Raw genomic sequence first — 21041 nt, 5'->3', positions numbered from 1 at the left:
TTGAAAGTCCAATTATTATGGTTTCTTAATAATTAGCATGTAGTTGTCGTTGTTCTAATTTATAAATACAACATGTCGTTAATTTTTCAGGTTTGTAAACCGATTTTTACCAAATTTCACAACAGCGCAGGATATGGACAAAATTATAGCTCTTCGGCCAATCCAACGATAGAGGAAGTGGACTGAATGAATATTTACCCTCGGTTGGTTATACCGCGTGCCGCCGGTGCTTTGATAAAACTTTTCACGCGATATTCAAAATTCATCGTTAATATTTTTCGCGCGACTCTATATTAAACGAGCTTAATTCCGAACGATCAAAATATTTGTGAACCCAAGACAATTGAACGCTTGTAAGCAATTAAAACAGTTCACAAGGTTGAATCATAAAATAAACGGCTCCACGTTAATTTCCAACGCATTATTTATTGCAAGCGAGTTTGGGAAAGGTAGTTATCGTAATGATTTCGTAATACATTCGAGATATGCGATAATATTGTCAGACTAACACAACGACCTAGCGTCGCCGCTTACGTGTATGTGACGTACGTATCAATGTGTATACAGCGTGTAAACTGTTTCATCAAACGGGTCCTTCTCGCATCACGTTAAAAATTAATATTGTTTATGCATGTAAAGAATATGTACACAAAAGGGGGAAGAAAGACACTATTAAATATTTAATGAACTTAGCGTACAGGTAAATATAGCCTACGCATTAGTGGAACGTTTCTTCTCGTAAAAAATAGATTATGCAGAGCACCATGGTTTCTTCATCGTATTAATCATCAACGTCTTACGTTTTTCTCTTTTTTTCATCTTCTACTTTTTGTTTTTTATCTTCGAATTAACTGAATTTCTTATATACAATTTTCCGCATCGTTGTCGCGAATCACCGCGATGAATCGCGACGCTGTAACGCTGTTTGCAAGCACATTACGCAATGTGGCTATTTCCCGGGTTCGACGGGCGGCGAGATTACAGTATCAGCGCCTTATCAGCGCGGTATCTTGCGAACAATCGAGAAACAAACGAGGAACAGAAACTGACTATAATGTTGTCGCAAAATTTTATGCCCTGTGCTCAGTCTTTCACGCGCGTTACAATTTACTTTTTGTTCGTTCTTCTCGTTCCGCGCGAAACGGTCCGATCGGCTGATCACTTTCTAATTTACGATCCTTTCCAATTTGTACTCAGATATTAGGTTAATCCACACCAGTTTTTACATTAAGTGGAATTCCATTGGGTTCAACTATTTCATGATATTCGATCGTTAGAAATTAAGTTACAACAGATAGTAGATTTGACGATCCGAAAGTGTTATAGATTCAGCAGCTCGTGGTTTCGAGCATTGCGAAATCGCAATAGATCGTTTGGTATTCCACCTTCATCTCTGTTTTCGCTCTAGTGCCGCCAAGTAATTTAAAGCATTCCAATATACTCGTTTATTTCAATCACGGAATTATGCAATCGCGCCGCGAACCTTTCGCTGGGTCGAGTAACAGAAGACAGATTCCATCTCGGGATCTTTGAGTCTGTCAGTAAGTATCTCATTACCGAGCTCAAAAAACCGGAGGATCCTACGCTTCAAACTTTTGCCACGTCTTCTTCGTTCTCGAATTCGTCGTCGAGATCGAGGCTGATCGTTGCGACACGATTGTCGAAACGAAGAACGCAGGGTATGTACGCAAGAACGGGATGTAAAAAAAAAAAAAAAAAAAGAAAAAGGGCTCAAAGGCGGGAAAAGGAGCGACGAACTGCTTGGAAAATGACCGAGGCATAAAATTTTTCGTAAGACCACCATGGAGGCTCGAAATTATTTATCTTTGATATGTTCGCTTTCGAGAGTCCTTGGTACGGTCGTACAAAAGTAAGTAAGATCACAAGCGTCATAGAGGCTCACGAGAGCCTCTGGGGTTAGAACAAAAACATAAAAAATAGTAATCGTTGTATATGTGAGCATGTATGTATGTATAATGGCTTCGAAAGCGTTTCGAATCCGAGTCTCGTGCATATTTACGCACCTGTATCATCGAATCATGTGTGTTGTGTTGTGTCGTGTGTTTCCTATGATATATCATCACTTAAACGCTAGCTTGTTTCATCTTTTATAATTATATACATGTTACAACGTCGCTAGGCATGCCTGTATTGTTCGGATATAGTATATCTGACGAGCACGTGACTCCTTACCCTTTATATCACATATCGTATATAAGAAGGCACCAGAAGTAATTCTAGGTCAAGAATCATACCGCGGCTTAAGCGCCGTTCACATTATGCTAACCAGGTAATGGAAACATCCATAAGCTGTACACGTGTTTACTTTCAGTGGCGTTCGTCCAAGCGTTGCCACGAACGGAATACGTCGAAACGTAAGAGCGACCCACTCCTCGAGCGACTTCCGTCACGCTTTCAATTTATCATTACCGAGAAAATAACGTAATTGAAATATATTAAAATTCCGATCACCCCAATATATCTAATACATAAATCACAAGAAAGTTCCCACATTAACCGGAAGGTTCACTTGGATCGAATAAATTTGATCGTTAAAGATCAATTTCGTATCACACAATTTTACACGAAAGAAACGAAATTTCATTCCATTTCGTTGCCTTATCAACGAGTGTACCCATTCGTGGCACCTACTTCGACATTCTTCATTCTTCATCTCTGCTCACGAACCACATGATACGATCAGCGAAAGTTTAGTAAAGACTAGCCACTCGAGGCCGTCTCTGGATCACGCTTGGATCTTAAAGATCGTCCATCGTCGTGCGACAATTAATTTTACTTTCGCATAACATCACGATGGATCGGTATAAAATTCTCGAATCGTGCAATTTTGCACCAACGAGAAGACGTCTCGATGTTTGGTCCATCTAGGACTCGAACAATATGTACAATGAACACGTGTGTTTCTAAAATAAAAAAAAAAAAAAAAAAAACAGAAAAAAAAGAACGATTTCAAGCTACCAGTACGCCTATTCGCTTGAGATTTCACGTTCCATTCATCGATTCGAACACACGCGTAGCAGGATCGTTTACAAAATTCAACGTGTCGTTTGCAAAATACCCTGGATCTGATCGCGTGTTCCTTCCTGTCGTAAAAAAATCGTATCATGCTCGAGGGAACACGCGTTTCCAGGTATAAACAGGCGTCTCTGGTGCGATCAGATCGCGATCGGGTTCGCGTTTATTTTACGACTAGTCGATCGCTTCCCTCAGTGCGGCAAGCTGCTCCTCCCCAAGCTTCACTTTGTCCTGAATCTCACGGCCGTCCACGATCAGCTTCGCCTTCATGTTGATGAAGTGTTGATAATCCGCGAACTCCTCTTCGTTCAGGTACTTCGACAGAATCGTCGATACGTTCACACTGCGCTTGTCGATGTTGCTTTTTAGGATCTTCGCCTCTTCCAGCTGATCCATCAACTTGTCTCTTTTACTCTCCAGGATTTTCTGCGAATAAAAATAGAATGTTCTTTATTCTCGTTCTTTGTTAAAAATTACTTCGAGTTTTCTAATTGCTGCAATATGTAGTAGAAGCTTATTTGTCTGAATTTATTGAGAAACAGTAGTTCATGCAACTGATTGAAGTTTATTGATTTCCTCCTCTATCTATGATTTCTCTTGGATTTCTATTTACTTTAAAGTTTTTACTAGAATTAATTTTTAACCATGTAATCAAACGTATTGCATAAGATCTCGTCGATAAATCAAGACGACTTTCTGCCTGGCACATGATTAATTGCATCTGCATTCTCCGTCCTTCCTGTTCAACAATTACAAATCGCCTTACGAAAGCACGTAACACTGCGAGTCGATGACAACGCAAGGACGCCGAGTAAAATTTCAATAAACGCGTGTTCACTCCAACGCGGTCCGTGTTTATTTAAAATATCTTGCTTCGACGACAAATTATCGCTGTTTGCTTCGGTCGATCGACCTTGTATCCTACCCGTTTATTAATTTACGCGTACATTTCGAGGAAAAAAACTAAATACGAATATCCGCGCATTTAATTAAACTATTACTCATTGTCTGTCGATCCTTCTTCAGTAAAATTATTCGCGTAATAAATTAAATATAATATTTAAATTAAAAATTTACCCTTTCCGCGTGATCAGCCGGCATTCCGTACAGAGCATTCTCAGCTCGAGCCAATCTACCGCTCAGGCCAAGAAGAAGGCTCGTGATCTTGCCTACTTCCTCCACGTGGAGCCGATACTTGGAAGCTTCCGCTGGTCTCGCGACCGCGGTGATTCTCGTGGCGACTCGCGCTCCCAAAGCTTCGTTTACATCTCCCTCTTCTCGCACGGCTTCCTGTTCCGCTCTCAGAACCACCAGCTTCTTGTCCAGCCTCATCATCAGCTCCTCCTGCGAAGAAAATCGACAACGTTTCAAGGATTCGCCCTTTTCGACCGCGTGACAGAACGCAACGGAAGCAGCCCGTCGTCCACGACATTTTTAAGACAACTTCATCAATGGGAAGATGCATTAGGCGACAGAGGATTAGAATCCTGATGACTTGATGCGAAAGGGAAAGCAAGGTACAAGTATATGTCTTGGTTTAAGAGAGTTGAAGGATGATTATATAGAAAAAAAGGAAGAGCTCGGTTCCGGGAATCGTTCGCATAAATTAATACATTCGCAGCTGGTAATTTTAAGGAAAGTTCCTGCGATTAAAGAACGAGTAAGAATTTTAAGAATGTACTTTCAAATATCCCATGCCTTATACTAGTTGCTGTTGTTAATTCAAGTAAACATATTTTCAGAGTTATTGATCATTGAAGATATTTATGAAAAGGGGATCCATAAAACAAATCTTTGAATTGACCAAATTATTGGAATTTTAGTTCTAGTATTTTAAATTTCTAGCTATAATGGCTCTTAAAAAGCCGCGTTATGTTTAGAAAATGAATTATATATTGCCCATATTTCTCACAGAACTGTAACTCATTTTTCAGAAAACTTTTCAATTTCGTGGTCTTGGTCCAATTAGATAGGATTGATCTAATTATATTTCCAAAAAATCATTAAAACCGTAATATCACGTCACCGACTACTGGGCGTATTAATACAACCAACTCTCTTCCATAAAAAAATTCCTTACCTTTTTCTGTCTGAGATCAAGACTGTCGGTAGGAACGACAGGCGGCGACGAGTCTTCCTGTCGCGTCAACCCCTCGACGGTCACGTCACGCGTGTATCTTGCGAGGAATCTCGCCTTTCCTTCGGATGTGGTGAAGTAAGCCGACGTCGGGGATAGAGGACTCGTCAAATCCGTCGATAATGGAGTGACCGGAGTAGAGGGTATCGTCTCGTGTCTGCAACAAGCATAGTTTCCATCTCTAAATCATTCGTTGGCGACTGGTCTTGATGTAATCCTGGCGATCACGGGCCACAAAAATCCCTGAGCAAAATTCGTGATCGTGGACGACACGGATTGCATCAGCCGGCAGCATGACTCACGATCGAATCGATCGGCACGTTTTGCACAACGGGGAACGTCGCACGGATGATTTAATGTCTCGATGCAAACGCATGTCTTGTCGCGCGGAACCACGTGGTTTCTCGTAATACGCTCTGCTCAGAGTTTGAGGAATTCGAATTGTCGTGGTTCTTCGTTCGTTAAATGATGGATGGCCAAGTAGATAGAGCACGATTAAAGTATTTATGTTGCATGCATTCGCTTGAGATACTACAATACTGTACTACCGGAGAATCCCTTTAGTAGTAATTAACCGCTCGCCTTATAATACAATATCGGATGACACGTGATTAGTATCAGGGTTACGATTAAACGAAGGCAAGTTTAATGTGAATTTTCAACAAGCAACAGTTCATCTTAATTTTATGCATGCTTCGATTCCTATAATTCCCATTAAATTTCGATTCCCATAAAAGTGTAGAATATATGCAAGTATGCGAAAGACATAGCGAGGGAAAAAATATTAAGCGAATCTTTGGACTTCCTTTTTATACCCGCTAGAAAAATCGCATGGCAAGGGGTTAGTCGTACTATAAGAGCGATTTTATAAAAGAGGAGAAAGTGATAAAGAAAGGAAAGCGCGGTTTGTGGCAGTTCGAAGAGTAAGCACACCGATTAGCCGACTGTAACGCTCGACTCGGCTCGCTCGTTGAACTACAGGGAATTAATGAAAAGCGGAAGTGGATGCTGCAACGAATATGACCACCATGCCGCGTTTACGCGCAGATCTTACGCGCCGCGCTTGAAGAAGCCACCCGTGACCGCTTTCGAAAGCGTTTCTGCTCCACCGGGGTGTGGTAGGAAGCTCTTTTGCTCGGCTTCTCCGTATAGTTAACGAAGCAAACGTTACAAAGTTGTACCGGTGCCTACGGGGAAACGTTAGTTAGGCGGAACGACTCTAGGGCGTATAGTTAGTTAGTTCGCTATGAACGGTTCAGCGGATGTTCTCAAGTCGATGATTAGTTCGGATTGTACGGGAGTAGGTATTACGAAAGGGAACATGGGTTTTAATGTACTTCTCCGTATCTTTGGTCTCCATGCTGGACGTGTTCTCGTGGCGTGCAGATTGTGACGACAAGCGCGAGCTAAGATCGAGCGAAACGATGTCACCGCTAGTCCGTGTGAGACTGGCGAACGAAATGATGCGTAGACCACCAAGTAACTAGCCTAACAATATCATTTATGGTTAGTTACGTAACCGCCTTGCGCCTCTAGTACTTTCTCCCGGCGCGTGCCAGCGAAAATATTGTCCTCGATTGGTCGGGTGGTTCCAGATTGGCGGGAAAGGGAAAAACTCGTTTCTGCGTCGAAATTAATCAGTGACAACTTTAAAAGGCACCGAAGAACGTTCGTGGCTACATTTACTAACTTAATCGCCGAGAAATATTTTTCACTTTTCTTTTACGAGAAGCAAAATGTATGAAGATATTAAATTTTATTTCAAGATCTAATAGCCTTCCTGCGTTCTTTGTATCAAACCAATCATCTTTTTATCGTTAAAGAACTTTTAAAGTCTGAGCACGATATGCGACTTCAATTTTACATTGAACATAAAAAATCATTTTGTTTGTCAAAATGAGAATAAAATTGGAACGTAAGAATTCGAGGATAATGACAGATTCATCGTCCCTTCTCGTGATCTCGTAAAACGTAATCAAACAAGAACAAACAAGAACAAAAACGAAAGAAGAAACGATAGATATATGACGGGCGATTAGGAAATTATAAATCATACAAATAGTCCAGACAATTTATCCTGTGTCATCGATTCGTACCTCCTCTTGAAAACGACAATTATATCCCGACGTTAATAGAGTTCGTTTAACGATGCCTGACTGGGAATCTCGCGGTCACGCCCACGTAAACGTCACTCGCCGTCCAATAAAGGTCCTTTCTATGAGCGACGACCTCTTTAGTCGAGGATCTTGTTTGCGGTGCAACGTGAAAAAGGGAAAACTCCTTGACACCGTTCCGTCGTAACCGAAGCGGGAAATTTTCTGGAATTGCGCGAATTGCCCCAATCGTGAAAATTTATAAGACTCGAGCGCGTTTTTGTAACTAGATCTGTATCTAATCACGGGGATCGGGGACACGACTCGATTGATAATGCTGCATGGTCGAGGTGTTCGGTGAAAGTGGCAGTCGCAGGTTCGCTCATGGAACAACCTGTATGAAATATCGACGTGGCGTATCGTCTGGGACGATCGGTTAACATTTATGTAACGATAATGAGAGGAAACGGCGCGGATAGCTGAGAGAACATGCAAATGATAGTTTCAAAGCTATGGAAATTATAGGATTTTGCATGGTCGTTTCAATCGAACATCGCTCGCTATAAGTTTAAAGTAATAATCTATAAAGTGAAATGCGGGTTAAAAGTATCTTCTGAATTTCAATCTATCGTGAAGTATGCTTCTTTCTACGATTCGTGACTATTATCTCGGGACTATTATCAAGTTATCATTATAATTTGGAACGATAAACATACAAAATTTATATTATGTAGATTTGACATTTCGAACTTTGATCTATGGATCCTCGCGGTAATGTTTCCAACGTCTAAACAAGGAACAAATAACATTCCTTTGTACAACACACACGGGAATCTCCTTGATAACCAGTTTCCAAAGAGCCTCCAATTATTCGAATTACAATAATAATACTCACTTTTTCTCCTCGTCTCCGCTCTCGGAGCACGGGGTCGTCGGTTCCTCGAGGGAGAGTCGGCGCCTAGGTCGCGGTTGCAAGGTCGCTTCCACCCTGAACAAACCGGTAACATAGTCGGTAGGCTTTTTGTGCTCCGGCGCTGGAACTGATAAGAACAAATCGTTATACGGCTTGATTGTTCTGTACAGCGAATTTCTGCACGCTTGGAATCCACGTGCGAGCATATACGTTGTACATGAAGAGGAACCAAGCTAAAGGCAATAACGACGCGTAATTGAATAATACGGTTAACCCGTCGATTGGTTTAACGCTTATTAAAATAAAAGGTCGACGGCCCGGCCAGTGGACTCCACCTCGTTGCAGATGACGCACGAGCGCATCAACGGACGTGTGGTAGGTCCGTATGTAACTAGTAACTACAAACTAACTTGCGTATCTTATCGGTGTGTCCGCGAGTGTCGTACGAATGGTAAAAATTTCGACAAGCCGATCGAAGTCGATGACACTAGCCAGGCTAAATTTGCTCGCGATAAGCCGTCGATGGAATAGGAGAATTACTAATATCGATGTCTGGCTGACTTCTATGCGACGTAATTGTCTCGAACGCGGGTAATCCGGGATCAGTCTAAACCAGGGATCAAAGACCCAATGATGAAAGAATAAAATGTGACAGATATAAAACATGTCTAAACATTTTACGTTTGATCGAAAGCTAACGGTATCCTTTAACGTTTTCTCTCTCTCTCTCTCTCTTTTTTTTTTTTTTTTATCAATAAGATATCAACGAGACCACAACTCACCTAGAAGTGGCACCAGTTTGTCGTTCGGATTGAGCTGGCTCGCCAAATCCCTGCCCAGTTCCTCGCATTCGATTTCTTCTGGCAATTTCTTTCTGGACAGTGGAATTTCCTGAGTCTTGGCTGGTGTTTCGCACTCCGTTGGCTCCAAGATTTCGGTCTGCGAGGCAGCGTCACTGGTAGCAGTGTTCACTCGGAGCACAACTTCGGTACGTTGCAACAATGTCAGTCCCTCTATTCCTGGTTGAGGCGACATACACGGTGATACCGGAGGAGATGGTCTGTCTTCTTCGACTGGAGAATTCCTCGACGACGATGAAGAAGAAGCCTTCGACACGCTCGAGATCGAGGACGTCGAGGACCTTCCTCCGGATCTGGACTTACTCGACGAGGAAGACCTGTCTACTCTCAGCTCTATCTCGTTCGTTTGACTCGAACGGACGGGCGAGCTAGATCTGTTCGAGGAACCAGTGTTGTCCGTTTGTGTAGGGCTGGAGACTTTTCTGTTGTTAGGTGAAGAATTTTCGCTCTTAGAGAAGCTGTTGGATAATATCCGCGGCGAAACACGAGGATCTGACGATCTACCGGACGAAGAACTGGAACAGCTTCCAGATCGTCTCGGTACGGCGCCTCTCGAGCTGTCTCCTTCCATCTGATCCGGTGTTCTAGGAGGTGAATTGGTCGGGGCTGGAGGCCTTTCCGAAACGGCCGACGCCTCGATGGAGCTTCGAACTTCGTGACCTCGTGGCCAGCAACTGTCCGTCGTGATCGTCATTGTCGTGGATGCCGACGATGTCGTAATGCATGTAGTGATCGTGCTGGTCGACGTCGACGTAGCGTTCATTCTCTTCTCGTTACGCCGATTGAGCAGCTCGATGTTCTGCGAGGTCATTTCGATGGTGGCGCTTCGCTCGCGGAAGAAATCCTCCTCGACAACCGATGAGGGCGCGTCCATGCTTCGACTCTGTTTCTAATTGTAATTTATTCGATTAATCATTCGTTAAAGTATAACAGAGACGAAAATTTTTAACGGAATTAAACATATATAGATTCTAAATATTTTTTCACAGACCATGGATTTTCTAATTAATAAAAAAATAATTACTAGACTCTCTAGTTTATGCCTTTATGGGAAATAAAAATCTTTAAAGATATACATACAAATAGTGTAATATGAAACAGTCTGGTAGTTACTAAAATAAAATAAATACAGTAAAATTTTCTTCTCTACTTCCTTACTACTTCCCTACTACGTACCATAAGAAAACAGTAAGTACTGCGAGTACTTCGAGAAAACACTACTCACTATAAGAAAGAATATATCAATAATGGCTGTGCTGTTCCACTGGGGTAACCTACTCCAGCGAGGATGTATCGGTACAATACGCGCTAAACGTCCGAAAAGAAATATTACCTCTCTGTTCTGAGGTAGGGGTTCGCAACTGGCCGCCAGCTTCCTGCGTTCGCGTTCCAGCTGTCGGTTCCTGTCGTTAAGGATCTCGACGCTCTGGGGCGACAGCCGTTCCCTACGTTGCTCATAATCGTGCCTTTTCTCTTGTTGCCTCTTCTCCTGATGATGATGATGATGGTGATGATGCTGATGTCGATCCTCCAGGTTATCGTTATTATTATTTTCGCTGGTTCGTGATCTCGCCTCACTTGACTGCAGTTTCTTGTTCAAATCGTGCGACAACTTTCCGATCACCTCCACCGAGTGTTGCTGTTGTTGTTGTTGTTGTTGCTGTTGCGCGGACCGTTCCTCCAGCCGATGATGAAGAGCGTCCACGCTGTGAGACTTGGAAAGCTCTGGCTGTTGCGGATGATGATTGTTGTGATGGTGATGGTGATGGTGCTGCAACGGATGATGAGGCGTGACGCGCAGAAGAACCGGATCGTCGTGATCCCGCGGCGGTGGCCAGTCCTCTAGGCGAGATGTCGGTGACATGGTTCTTTTGTAACTGCCCTCGGTGTCGGGCGCTCCTCGTTCTCGACGATACGCCAAGTAAGAGGCCTTCGATTGGCTCCTAGGACGAGAAAATTGGATGCTTACATTAAGAGATCCTGATGAAGTTAGATCGCAAAGACGGTTGTTCAGAAAGTCGTACTTCTTAAATTTCGCTACGCATTTTCCGAACAACTCAACTACTTATCGATAACCTAATTGATTGACTAGTTTCGTTGTGCAACTACAAAAACATACCCAAGAAATTGGAACGAAATACGAAGAGTAATTATTCGTCTAACGCTGGCTGTTTGAAAAGTTTACACCGTGTGATTTACAGTGTGATCGATTGCGAAGTAAGACAGTTAGCGTTATTGATTAGGGTCGATGCAATCTTTAGGAATTTTTGAATTACATAACGATACCCATCGACCTAAATTCTTACGGTTTTCTTATCTTCATTTTTATTGCCGTAGGATATCTTGGCGAAGATGATCCATCGTCTAGCAAGACAAATACTGTTCTATATTACAATCGCGTCTTCGTCATTTGTTTGATCCGGCACCACGCCCGAAATTTCCGTTATTGCTCAGCTATCAAAAATAAACAGACGAAAATAGAGCATCGCGAGACAGGAAATACGCACATGGTAAGGTTCGAACGTAAATAGTTGCGCATCTGTTCGCTTTGATCGTGCGACTTGACGTACCTACGACTACAAGGTTAGGTTATACTTGAATTTCCAGTTCGCGCCTGGTTAGAGACAGGTTCGTTCGAATTTCGATGAGGTTCGTTCGTATGAACTCGCGTCTGATTATCCAGAAGGCGGCGTCTTTCTAACTGGACGCGATACACGTTGATGTTCGAAGAAAAAAGTGGACGATTCGTAAACACGCAATTTCCTCGAAATTTAGATTCCATGTTCTTTCTCGAGAGTGTCACGATTTCTTGTTTGTACTTAGTTCAGACGCAAACGTTCGAGAGTAATTACGAGCGATAAACTTACGCATAATTGCTCTTTGAACTTTTAGATTCTTTTCGTGACCCGCGGAATTTTTTATTTCGATATCTTCAGCGAGAGGATCGTGAAATGGTAATAAGCTTGAAATACGAGGCAATTCAATAGAATGCAACGTTTATGTTCGGATGGAGGGTCCGTTCCTAGTTATCCTATTAATACTCGATAGAAATTATCTGCATACATATATTCATAAACGTAATTACTGTGTCGTGATCAAATTTCGAGTATTGGTAGAATCGCGATTGAACGGGGTCCCCCATCCACGGACAAGGCATAAATAATCATACGAGCCGATAGAATGGAAATTCTTTAGCGATCTCGTTTCTACGCCCATATTTAATACACTTCACCGCGATATTTACGTTTCTGCGCGTAATTGACGCGCAATTATACTCTAGAGAATTCTAATAAAGCCAGTGGAACGGGACGTTTGCCCACGTCCATGAACAAAATGTCGATCCCGGCTCGTTATAAATAGTATATTCCCTTTTATTCGATGTAATTTATTCTCATATTTGCAATGGTGCATGGGATTGGCGTTAAGGTTTGTCGAACCTATTCGTGATTCCACGAACGGAACACAAAGTGCTCTTTGGCGAGCGTGCCGAGAGTAAAAGTGATCCATTGTTCGGGCGCCTAGCTTGCGAAATTCTTACCGACGCATCCGCGTCGATTAATCGCGAGGCGTGATTGATTAATCCGCAACGATTCGCTTGTCGTCCCTTTAAATAAGGATACGAAACACCCTATACTCGGATTATCATGCAAGTGCAGCCCGATGGATACCGGATACGACGAGACCGTGTTACATGAATTTCAACGAGAGTTCCGGTTCGGGGAACGCTCCCGATCCTTTCCCAGCGGCTTTTCCGCAAAGACGCGTGCGCGTGGAAAGTGATCCGATCGTCGGGATGACGAGTAACGCTCTCTTTACTTGCCTAGGATCAGACGAAATTACGTAAGCAGCGTTTCGTGCGAAAGTCATCGTAATCGGAAGGAAAGTGTAACATCTGTTGGCAGATCTAGTATGTGAAACGCTTTGTTAGAGAAGAGAAAAGATCATGTAATATCTTTTAGACGAGCGATTTACTAACTATTCTTTCAACGTCGGAAGAAAAGAAAGAATGAAAGAAAGAAACTAGGACGTAAGCAAATTTCTATTTTAATGTAGGTGTCAGTTAAAGTGGTTCCTTGGCTACCGTTTATGGTATGATCTTTAAATTATATCCTTCTTACGATTCGAAAGCGATGACAATCAGTACAGCAATTATTTCAGTCTCGGTGCAATCGTTCGGTTGAAATCAAAGTCCGTGACAGTCGATATCTCCGATGACTTATCATTAATTGATACTTGATTTTTTGCAAGGCAATAATCGACGTTATTGCGGTTCGATATCTATGTCAAATTTGCTCGTTTCGATCGAATCTGGGCTGATATTGTCATGCTCCGTCTGTCGGTATATCGTCATCGCGTGCCGGATTTACGGCCCAAATATAGGTGTACTTTGAAACGTACATGCGTAACAAGAGTAATGCGAAACATGGTTAAATAGCTACGCCTCGAGTCGCTTTCTTGAATTAATCAATCGCAAATACCTTGTCCGATGAAACATGACTTGATTATAATTATGTATAAAAATCTAATCTCTTACGATTCTTAATTAACGAATTATATATTACTGTTTATCTATGTTTTGTACTTTCCTTGCTTGGTGGCAGAAAAATAAGTTTTACGAGTCGTATGATTTTACATAAGGCTTTAAGCGAGGGAGATATAAGACAGAAAGGTAAAACAGAAACTTTTCTTCGAAGAACCGCTGGACTAGAAGTTCACACGGCTATCTTGCGCTGGATTTCTGTCCCGTTCTGGTTAGGAACGTGCGTGGCTATCGGCGGAAAAGAAAGTTTTTGTCGTAACGAGGTAGTCCGAGCGAAGGACGAAAGTAAAATTTGCATCTCGATTCTAATCACGTGGTTGACTCGACACGATTTTGTCGTGATCGGACCAGAGAACTCGACACCAATCAACTCGTCATAATTTTGTCAACAAAGAACGCAAACGGGTCAAACGACTCTGTTTAAATTTCTTTTTAAAATCTTCCACGAGTTTCTGAACCACTTTTACGACCGTTCTTTCGAATAATACTCATCTCCTCCTTAATACTTCCTCGTATACGTATATTTAGAGAAAATAAATCTCCTTAATTCAGCGGGAGTAATAATTCGGATCCGCAACAAAGTGTGTCAAGTGAAACGCGATTAGTTCGAAACAAAAATTACCGGCGAACTTCCGAACTATCACGAGACCCGCATCAAACAACAATCATTAATTCGCACTACCTGCGTCACGCACAAAAACATCCTCGAAAATTAAAGCTTCAAAATGATCGGGTCGAGAATTTGGTTGGCAAAAAAAGGAAAAAGGAGGATCTCACGAGAAATCGGCGCAGGTCCGATGCTCTATCATTTCCGAAGCGCGCGATAGTTCAGCGTGAGAACGAACCTGGAAGAAAAATCAGTCATCCCGGATCCTCGAACACGCGAATCGCTTCCGCGAGCGTTGCGTTCGTACGTATCTTTGTCCTAGAATGCTCCAACCTCTAGAGCGAACTGCTCGATTCGGCTCTGCCTTCCACTTCCTTTTTTTTCATGGCTTTTCGTTTAATCGTCCAGAAACGGCCGCGTACCGTAAACGATTCCATTGTAAAATCGCGCGTTACGTAACGTGGCCGTGTAACTCGACGTGTTGCGCAAGCGGCGCGGCGCGTGATAGCGCGAGATATAGGTATAATTTTATAAGTATATACAATTATGTAAGCGGACACAGGAGACAGGAGTCGCGACTGTAGGAGACCGCGATTTCCTGTTGCGTTCTCCGATCGCGCAAATTCATCCGCATCACCTATTGAATTCTTTCTTGATTACCTCTTGAGTCGATCTCGAAATAAGCTAGAGAAAAACAACAATTTCCAGTCGGATCGGTGGAAAAGCTCGAACCCGGAAAACAGATCGCAGGGAAAGTGCTTTACAAATTACTTGGCGCTCGAGATATATGCACACGACGTGCTTTTAAACGAGAACTGGTAATAAGGTTCGTTCGTAAAATAAGTAACGAGGCATTTTGCCGGTCGGAGCTGACCGCAACGGGTAGCTGGCGAACATCAGGCTTAAAAGTTACTCCTGGTAATGACCATACGTAACGACGTACACGCACGGGACCCCTTTCACGACACGTGTTTCTCCTCGGTTCCTCTTTTTCTTCCCTCTCGAATGCGGATAATTATCGCCTGGGATAAAGCACGCACGCGAGTAACCAGGAGGAAGCTGTCGACGCGTTCGCGTCTTTTTTTTTTTTTTTCTCCCCCAGTGAAGCGCGTTTGTCCTTACGTTCTGGTGGCGATCAAGAGAGCTTAATTAAGTAGGCGTAAGCGCGGAAGACGCTACGACGAGGCTAAAGCGTTTCTTTAATCGTAAAACTATAATTTTGTTCGTTTTTCACGTTTTCTGTCTATGCTTTCCTCTTTCACGAGGTAAAGGCAGAGGAGAAATCCCAGAAGTTTCTAAAAATGGTTCATCGATTCTTAGGCTCAGATTAATAGCACGATCAATTAGGAGTCCACTTAGCGAACGTAGCCAATTTCGAAACTTTATTGCTCCAGTTTCCTTACCGTAATATTAAACTGTATATTAGGTAGCTGTACGTATTACGGAATTTGCTACGATTATCTGTTCCAAATTCCCTGTCGTAAATTTCCCTAATAAAAACGTCTCGAAATACCGTTGATTTTCTCTCTTTTTTCTTTCTTCGATTATATCGGACATTGTCTAATCTGCAGGCCGGTTTTTCGACAGGGTATTGGTCGAAGAAAATGAACGATAAAAAATCTAAAAAGACCGATTACGTAAGACAGCGCGACTCGTTCGATCGTTAAGTTGAAATTACCTATAAATCGTGGGTCGAACAATTGCAGTCTGTCAAAAAAAAAAAATTTGCGAGGCAAATAACAATGCTGCAGCTCGGTTGTAGGAGTTAAAAGTAGAATCGGCGAATTATCGGCGGGATGCAGCTTCTTTCGCCCGGTAGTCGCTGCAAGAACCAGTATATCACGGTAATTGATGGTTAGCAGCGTATTTCACGGCCGGTCGCGTTCGATCTATAGCCGAGCTCAAGTGTTGGGTGTTTATCTCCAGAAACGATATCGACTTTGGACAAGCAGATAATACCAATGCAAACATATTGACCCGCTTTTTTCGAAATTCCATTGCATATCTTTGACTCGCGTTCTACGATCGATATCGATAAGACTTTACGCCGTATAGTCGATGTTTATTCTCGAAAGAGGAAAATTTATGAAGTTATTCCCAGCAATCGCTAGTGTACACGTGCTTGCACCATTAGCGTAATTCGAAGAAATTGTAACAGCCAAGCTTTTAAACGTTCATGATAAAAAATTAATTCGAAAGTGATCCAAGAGAACTGTAATCGCGTGAAACTGCCAACAATGTTAATTTACATTTCATTTATATAGAGAGAACGCTACGTTTGAAAACAACATATCTAATGCGAACGCGTTTCATTATACGCGTGAATATCACGTACATCGCGAAGTGACATTTACATGCCACGGTATATCGATACGAAATAATACATTACGAAGGAGCAGCGGATATTCGAGAATAATTTAAGTTTGCCTGGATCGTCACGATTTTATTCCGTGACTGTGAGGACAGATAGAAGTGGCAACAGAGTGCAATGTCGAGTAGGCAAAGATTCTGTGTAAGAAAATTTTTGCATTTCTTAGTCCTTCATGTGCTTTTACGAATTTCCGCTTACAATCGTTTAGCTAACTCTTTCGTGCGCTATCGTCTGGATCTGAAATAATTAGGCGTGTTGATAATATCCTTTCATCGATTGTCAGTTTGTTGCCAGGACCGCGACATCCAGTTCTCGACCAATCTGGAACCAATAACGATTCCGTTCTCCTTGCCTCGATTTGCTTTATTCGACGCGATTACCAGTCCTCCGGTCCACCGATCGAGGAACATTAAATTCCAAGGAAATACCGATGCGTGTATTGTGTATCGAGGCACGAACAAGAACGAATCGCTCGTGCAGTGAGATAAACGTCGTTGAAATGTTCCTCCGAATCACGAATATTCCAGCAGGCTCGAAATTGGTTGCCTTACCAATTTAATACGTGACCAATTAAGTTCGTGCAAAGTGGAAAAAGTGGTTTCCATGTTATTTGGAGGTGTCTGTTGGGTTGTGAGAGGCCGTGTTTTAAATTGGATTTATTTATCATCGTTTATTTGCGCGTGGGTATGCATACGAATACGTAAACCTTCTGATAATTAATTAAATGCGAGAAACACGCCGAGTGTTTACTTCAATAATATTTCTTCAAGACCGGGTGATCGGTGACGCTCCTTTACAGTGTATCGACCGATCGATTCAATAATTTAAAATTTATATGAAATATTTAGTTTGTTTTTCTTTTAGGAATCTTTAGTATATGATTTTACGATACTTAACCTATTCGTATTTCCAAAAGATGGTGCTCCGAGGGGAAGGTCTCCTCTCTTTGCTTAACGAACTTTTGATTTTCCTTTAAATGAAATGCTAGAACTAAAGTAAAAGTTTTAAACGCTGAATCGTTCAGTAGGCTGGTAAAACATCGAATGAAAGTCAGCGGACGTTAAAGTTGGCAAGATTTCGTCGGTTAAAGCCATTGAGGTCGAGTTATAGTTGGTAGACAACAGCGGAGTTGGCGAGCTACAGAACAATTATTACGACATTTCGCTAATTAACTCAAACCGAGTTTGATCACGCGTAACTTCGTCGCCGATACGACGACGACCTGGCGAACCGAGAGAAAGAGGGACGGGCGAAAGAAGGAAGTGCAACAATTTAATATTTATGAGAGCGTCAGAGCAACAGTTTAGTCATTCGGACGGATCGCTGCGGCGATCGTCGTATCCGGTGGCACGAAAGGATGCCGATTCAAGCGAATCATCTGGAACGCGCGTTTTCATGCCGTGAAGCCGATGCGCCTATGCCGTGATGGGCTAATATCATTTGCCGCTTTTAAACGATCGCCCAACTAGAAACGTAACTGTATAAAGTGATTCAGTAACGTAACTATTTATCATATAAATCACGCTATGTGCATAATGCAAATGACAACTTTGAAGATATTTTTTTCCATTTGCTAGAACGGAGTAGAAAAATTAAAAGCTGGACTCAATGCATAAAACGCTGAGTAATCAGGGAAGCTATGACAAAAATATGATTCTCAAATTTTTGTATCCCAATCTTGCTGTCGTTTTAGCAACACTGAGAACTTTCAGAAAGACACTAAAGTAAAAGAAAAAATTACACGTTCTAACGACTCTACCACATTTTCGTCAAATTCGAGAAATACTTTAACGATGAAAGAATACGAATGAGATAAGAATGAGATCGTAGTGGAATTCAATAAAAAATATCCATACCGATATCTCGAAGCTTTGGAATTCCAACGATCTATTACTTTATCTCTTTCATACACTTTATCATTAATTCACAAAACACTTGCGATCGAATTCCACTGAAGGTGGCCGACGTTTTAAACCTACTCCATAAACTCATAGCCACCTGTCTCCTTTTGTATTACCACTTGTCGCTAATCAGGCGATTCAAATACAAAGCCATATGGAGCGTTTCAGTCTCGTGATCGTTCTGTAAGCCGCTTGAAAGCCTCGATCAATATTATTATATCCAACCCTTTGAAGATACTCAGAAGCTCCGAATTATCATCCGTGTTATCATACTTTATCCACAAGGGCTTCGTATATCGTCTAAACACAGAGAAACCCTAAAATGTTGGCAAATGATTAAGAGCAACGACTAAGCCGATTTCATGGAATCGCGGTCGCAATATCGATCGGTTCTCGCTTTCTACGTTGAAAAAGTTTATTCAGGATGCCAGGTCGAGTGCAACGTAATCGACTTGCCTATTGTTTTCGCGAGAGCGTTGCTTCAAACGGCGCAGGTGTTAACTAAATACAAATGGCCGCGATACCTATCCAAGTATGCGTATGTAAATTCTCGCATCGTGAACGCGTTTCTACGTCGGCTTTGGTTCTTTCGAGGCTAACGACTGACAACCAGCTGTTCGTTTCGGCAATTTGCAACACGAAAAGGTAATTAGCACTTGGAGAAAAAGACATCAGCGGACATGGTGCACGTCAAACTAAATGAAGACGTTGCGCGTTGTAAAAAGTGAAAACAGAGGTACTGTTTGCCACGAACGTCCTGTGAAACTTTGGAAATTAGAGACTGTCGCCTTCGACACGTCCGGGAAACGATATTCGGTTCGAAGAACTTTTAATTTCCTATTGAAACAAAATTCAAACAAATTGAAGGCGTTTCTCGAAATCGAGCTTTATTTCGTTTCGTTATTCGGTTTCTTTTTCTGTGGAAATGCAGGACCAGGTGAACAACGGCGACAATGCGAGTGAAATCTCGTGTTGTTCGCGTTGCACGAAAAGTAGGTAACCTTCGTTCACTGCCGATCTCGAAAAATGCGTTTCGACTTGAGGATATCGGATGAAAGTACGCCTCGTTACCCCGGGAATTGCAGCAGTCACAGTACTGTCGAGGACACTGTCGGCAATGTTGGGCCGACTTTTTACGAATCGGTAATACGAACGATTGAAATTTACGGCTCGTTGTTTCGATCCTTGGATTGCTTTTCGAGAAGGTTCGCGACGCTGCGCTGCTCGAAATAATCGTCGAATTTCGAAATAACCGTGAGGCTTGAAATGTAAATTGTTTTATAGATAACTGTGTTTCTTAATCTCGCAACGCTGTTTGCATCCAATCGTATTTTTTTATCGATATAAACTTTTCAAAATCAACATAAATATCAACATTCAAGAACCACAGTAGAATTAAAACAGTCGGTAAAAAATATTACAAAACGCAATAAAACAAATAGTTATTTTACACTTAGGGTAGCATCTTGTTACTTTAATTGTTGGCAACAAGCAATTTTCCTTGCCGTGAAGAAACGACCGTTCACAGAGCGCGACGCGTCACTCGGGCACAATTAGCAATTTTCCACGATTCGCTCGAATTTCATCGTCTGCCCTTGGTCTCGCGTCGCGAGTCACGGTTTTCGACCTCGTCTTCATGGAACACGCTCCTGCGGCCAACGTACTTGTCTTCTCTCCTCCTACTCAGCTCTGAACACCGTGGAGTACTGTTATGAGTAGCAGAAATGCTGAACAACGGGCAGCCATAAGCATCAACGAACAGGTATTTCGCTATTTTCCCATGGTGCACAGCTATCATGAATCGATCGCTACTACTTCCGTACGAATTCTGAAAGCAGTTCACTCGCAGTCTCACGAAAAACGCGTTACGTCATCGCGTCCTGGAGAGAACAATCGCCAATTACTCTATTGTCGTCGATGACGCGGCATCGTTCTTACATCTTGCAAACGAAGTTCCGTCGCGACATTTGGGTTTTTATAAAGAAGAATCAGCATGAAGAGAAGTGTAAAGGAAGGAAGCTCAAGAGTGAGTTTCTGCTCACTTTCCACTGCCACGCTTTCATCCTACTTTGCTACCACTATCAGCACCTGTGATCTTGTTGGAAAGATTTGCGCCTGATGAATTAAAAATAGGAAATGGAAATACTTTACGTAAACGATTTCCTTTTGCCGCGGAACAAAATTTATTCGCAACAAAAATAAAAGTTATTTCCACGTATCGGAAGAAAGATAAACAATGGAAGTTTCATAACTTTACCTTTGGTCTTGATCAAGAAATTCCAGAGTGTCTTTTGTAAGTGAAACACGCCTTTAACCTGCTTATCACGAGTTTGAAGGACACGCCTGTTCAGATAATTGTAAGACACTCGAAATTGAAGATAACTTGAAAGTTGGACGAAGGATAAAGTTTCTACGAGCGCAGGCTTTTACAATCATGCGAGAATTTGCATACTTATCTCGCGAAATAGAACCTTGACGTGACATGTCCTTCACTCCAATTGCTCATCGCATTCGAAACACCATTCTTGTGTTACGCCGTCCGGTCTGGCAACCTATACCACACCCAATGATCAACGATCGATC

The 21041-nt window shown here is 42.2% G+C and overlaps 2 protein-coding genes across 6 annotated transcripts in view; one reads left to right on the top strand and one right to left on the bottom strand.

Annotated features, from left to right (window-relative positions):
* LOC139994112 (heat shock 70 kDa protein cognate 4-like) overlaps window positions 1-410 on the top strand; it is a 58485-nt gene extending 58075 nt beyond the window's left edge. For all 3 annotated transcript variants that reach the window (XM_072016478.1, XM_072016461.1, XM_072016469.1), the window contains one exon: window positions 91-410. In XM_072016478.1, coding sequence (XP_071872579.1) covers window positions 91-186 — 96 coding nt within the window. In that variant the 3' untranslated portion in view covers window positions 187-410. The remainder of the gene's footprint in view (window positions 1-90) is intronic.
* Window positions 407-21041, bottom strand: part of Shrm (shroom) — a 143184-nt gene continuing 122549 nt past the window's right edge. For all 3 annotated transcript variants that reach the window (XM_072016290.1, XM_072016299.1, XM_072016308.1), the window contains exons 8-13: window positions 10373-10982; window positions 8962-9928; window positions 8162-8306; window positions 5117-5330; window positions 4114-4380; window positions 407-3462 (exon numbers count right to left, since the gene is read on the bottom strand). In XM_072016290.1, coding sequence (XP_071872391.1) covers window positions 3211-3462; window positions 4114-4380; window positions 5117-5330; window positions 8162-8306; window positions 8962-9928; window positions 10373-10982 — 2455 coding nt within the window. In that variant the 3' untranslated portion in view covers window positions 407-3210. The remainder of the gene's footprint in view (window positions 3463-4113; window positions 4381-5116; window positions 5331-8161; window positions 8307-8961; window positions 9929-10372; window positions 10983-21041) is intronic.

This window comes from Bombus fervidus, chromosome 2, assembly GCF_041682495.2.
Source record: "Bombus fervidus isolate BK054 chromosome 2, iyBomFerv1, whole genome shotgun sequence".
Classification (NCBI taxonomy): Eukaryota; Metazoa; Arthropoda; class Insecta; order Hymenoptera; family Apidae; genus Bombus; species Bombus fervidus.
This window is presented reverse-complemented; position numbering and strand designations above follow the sequence as displayed.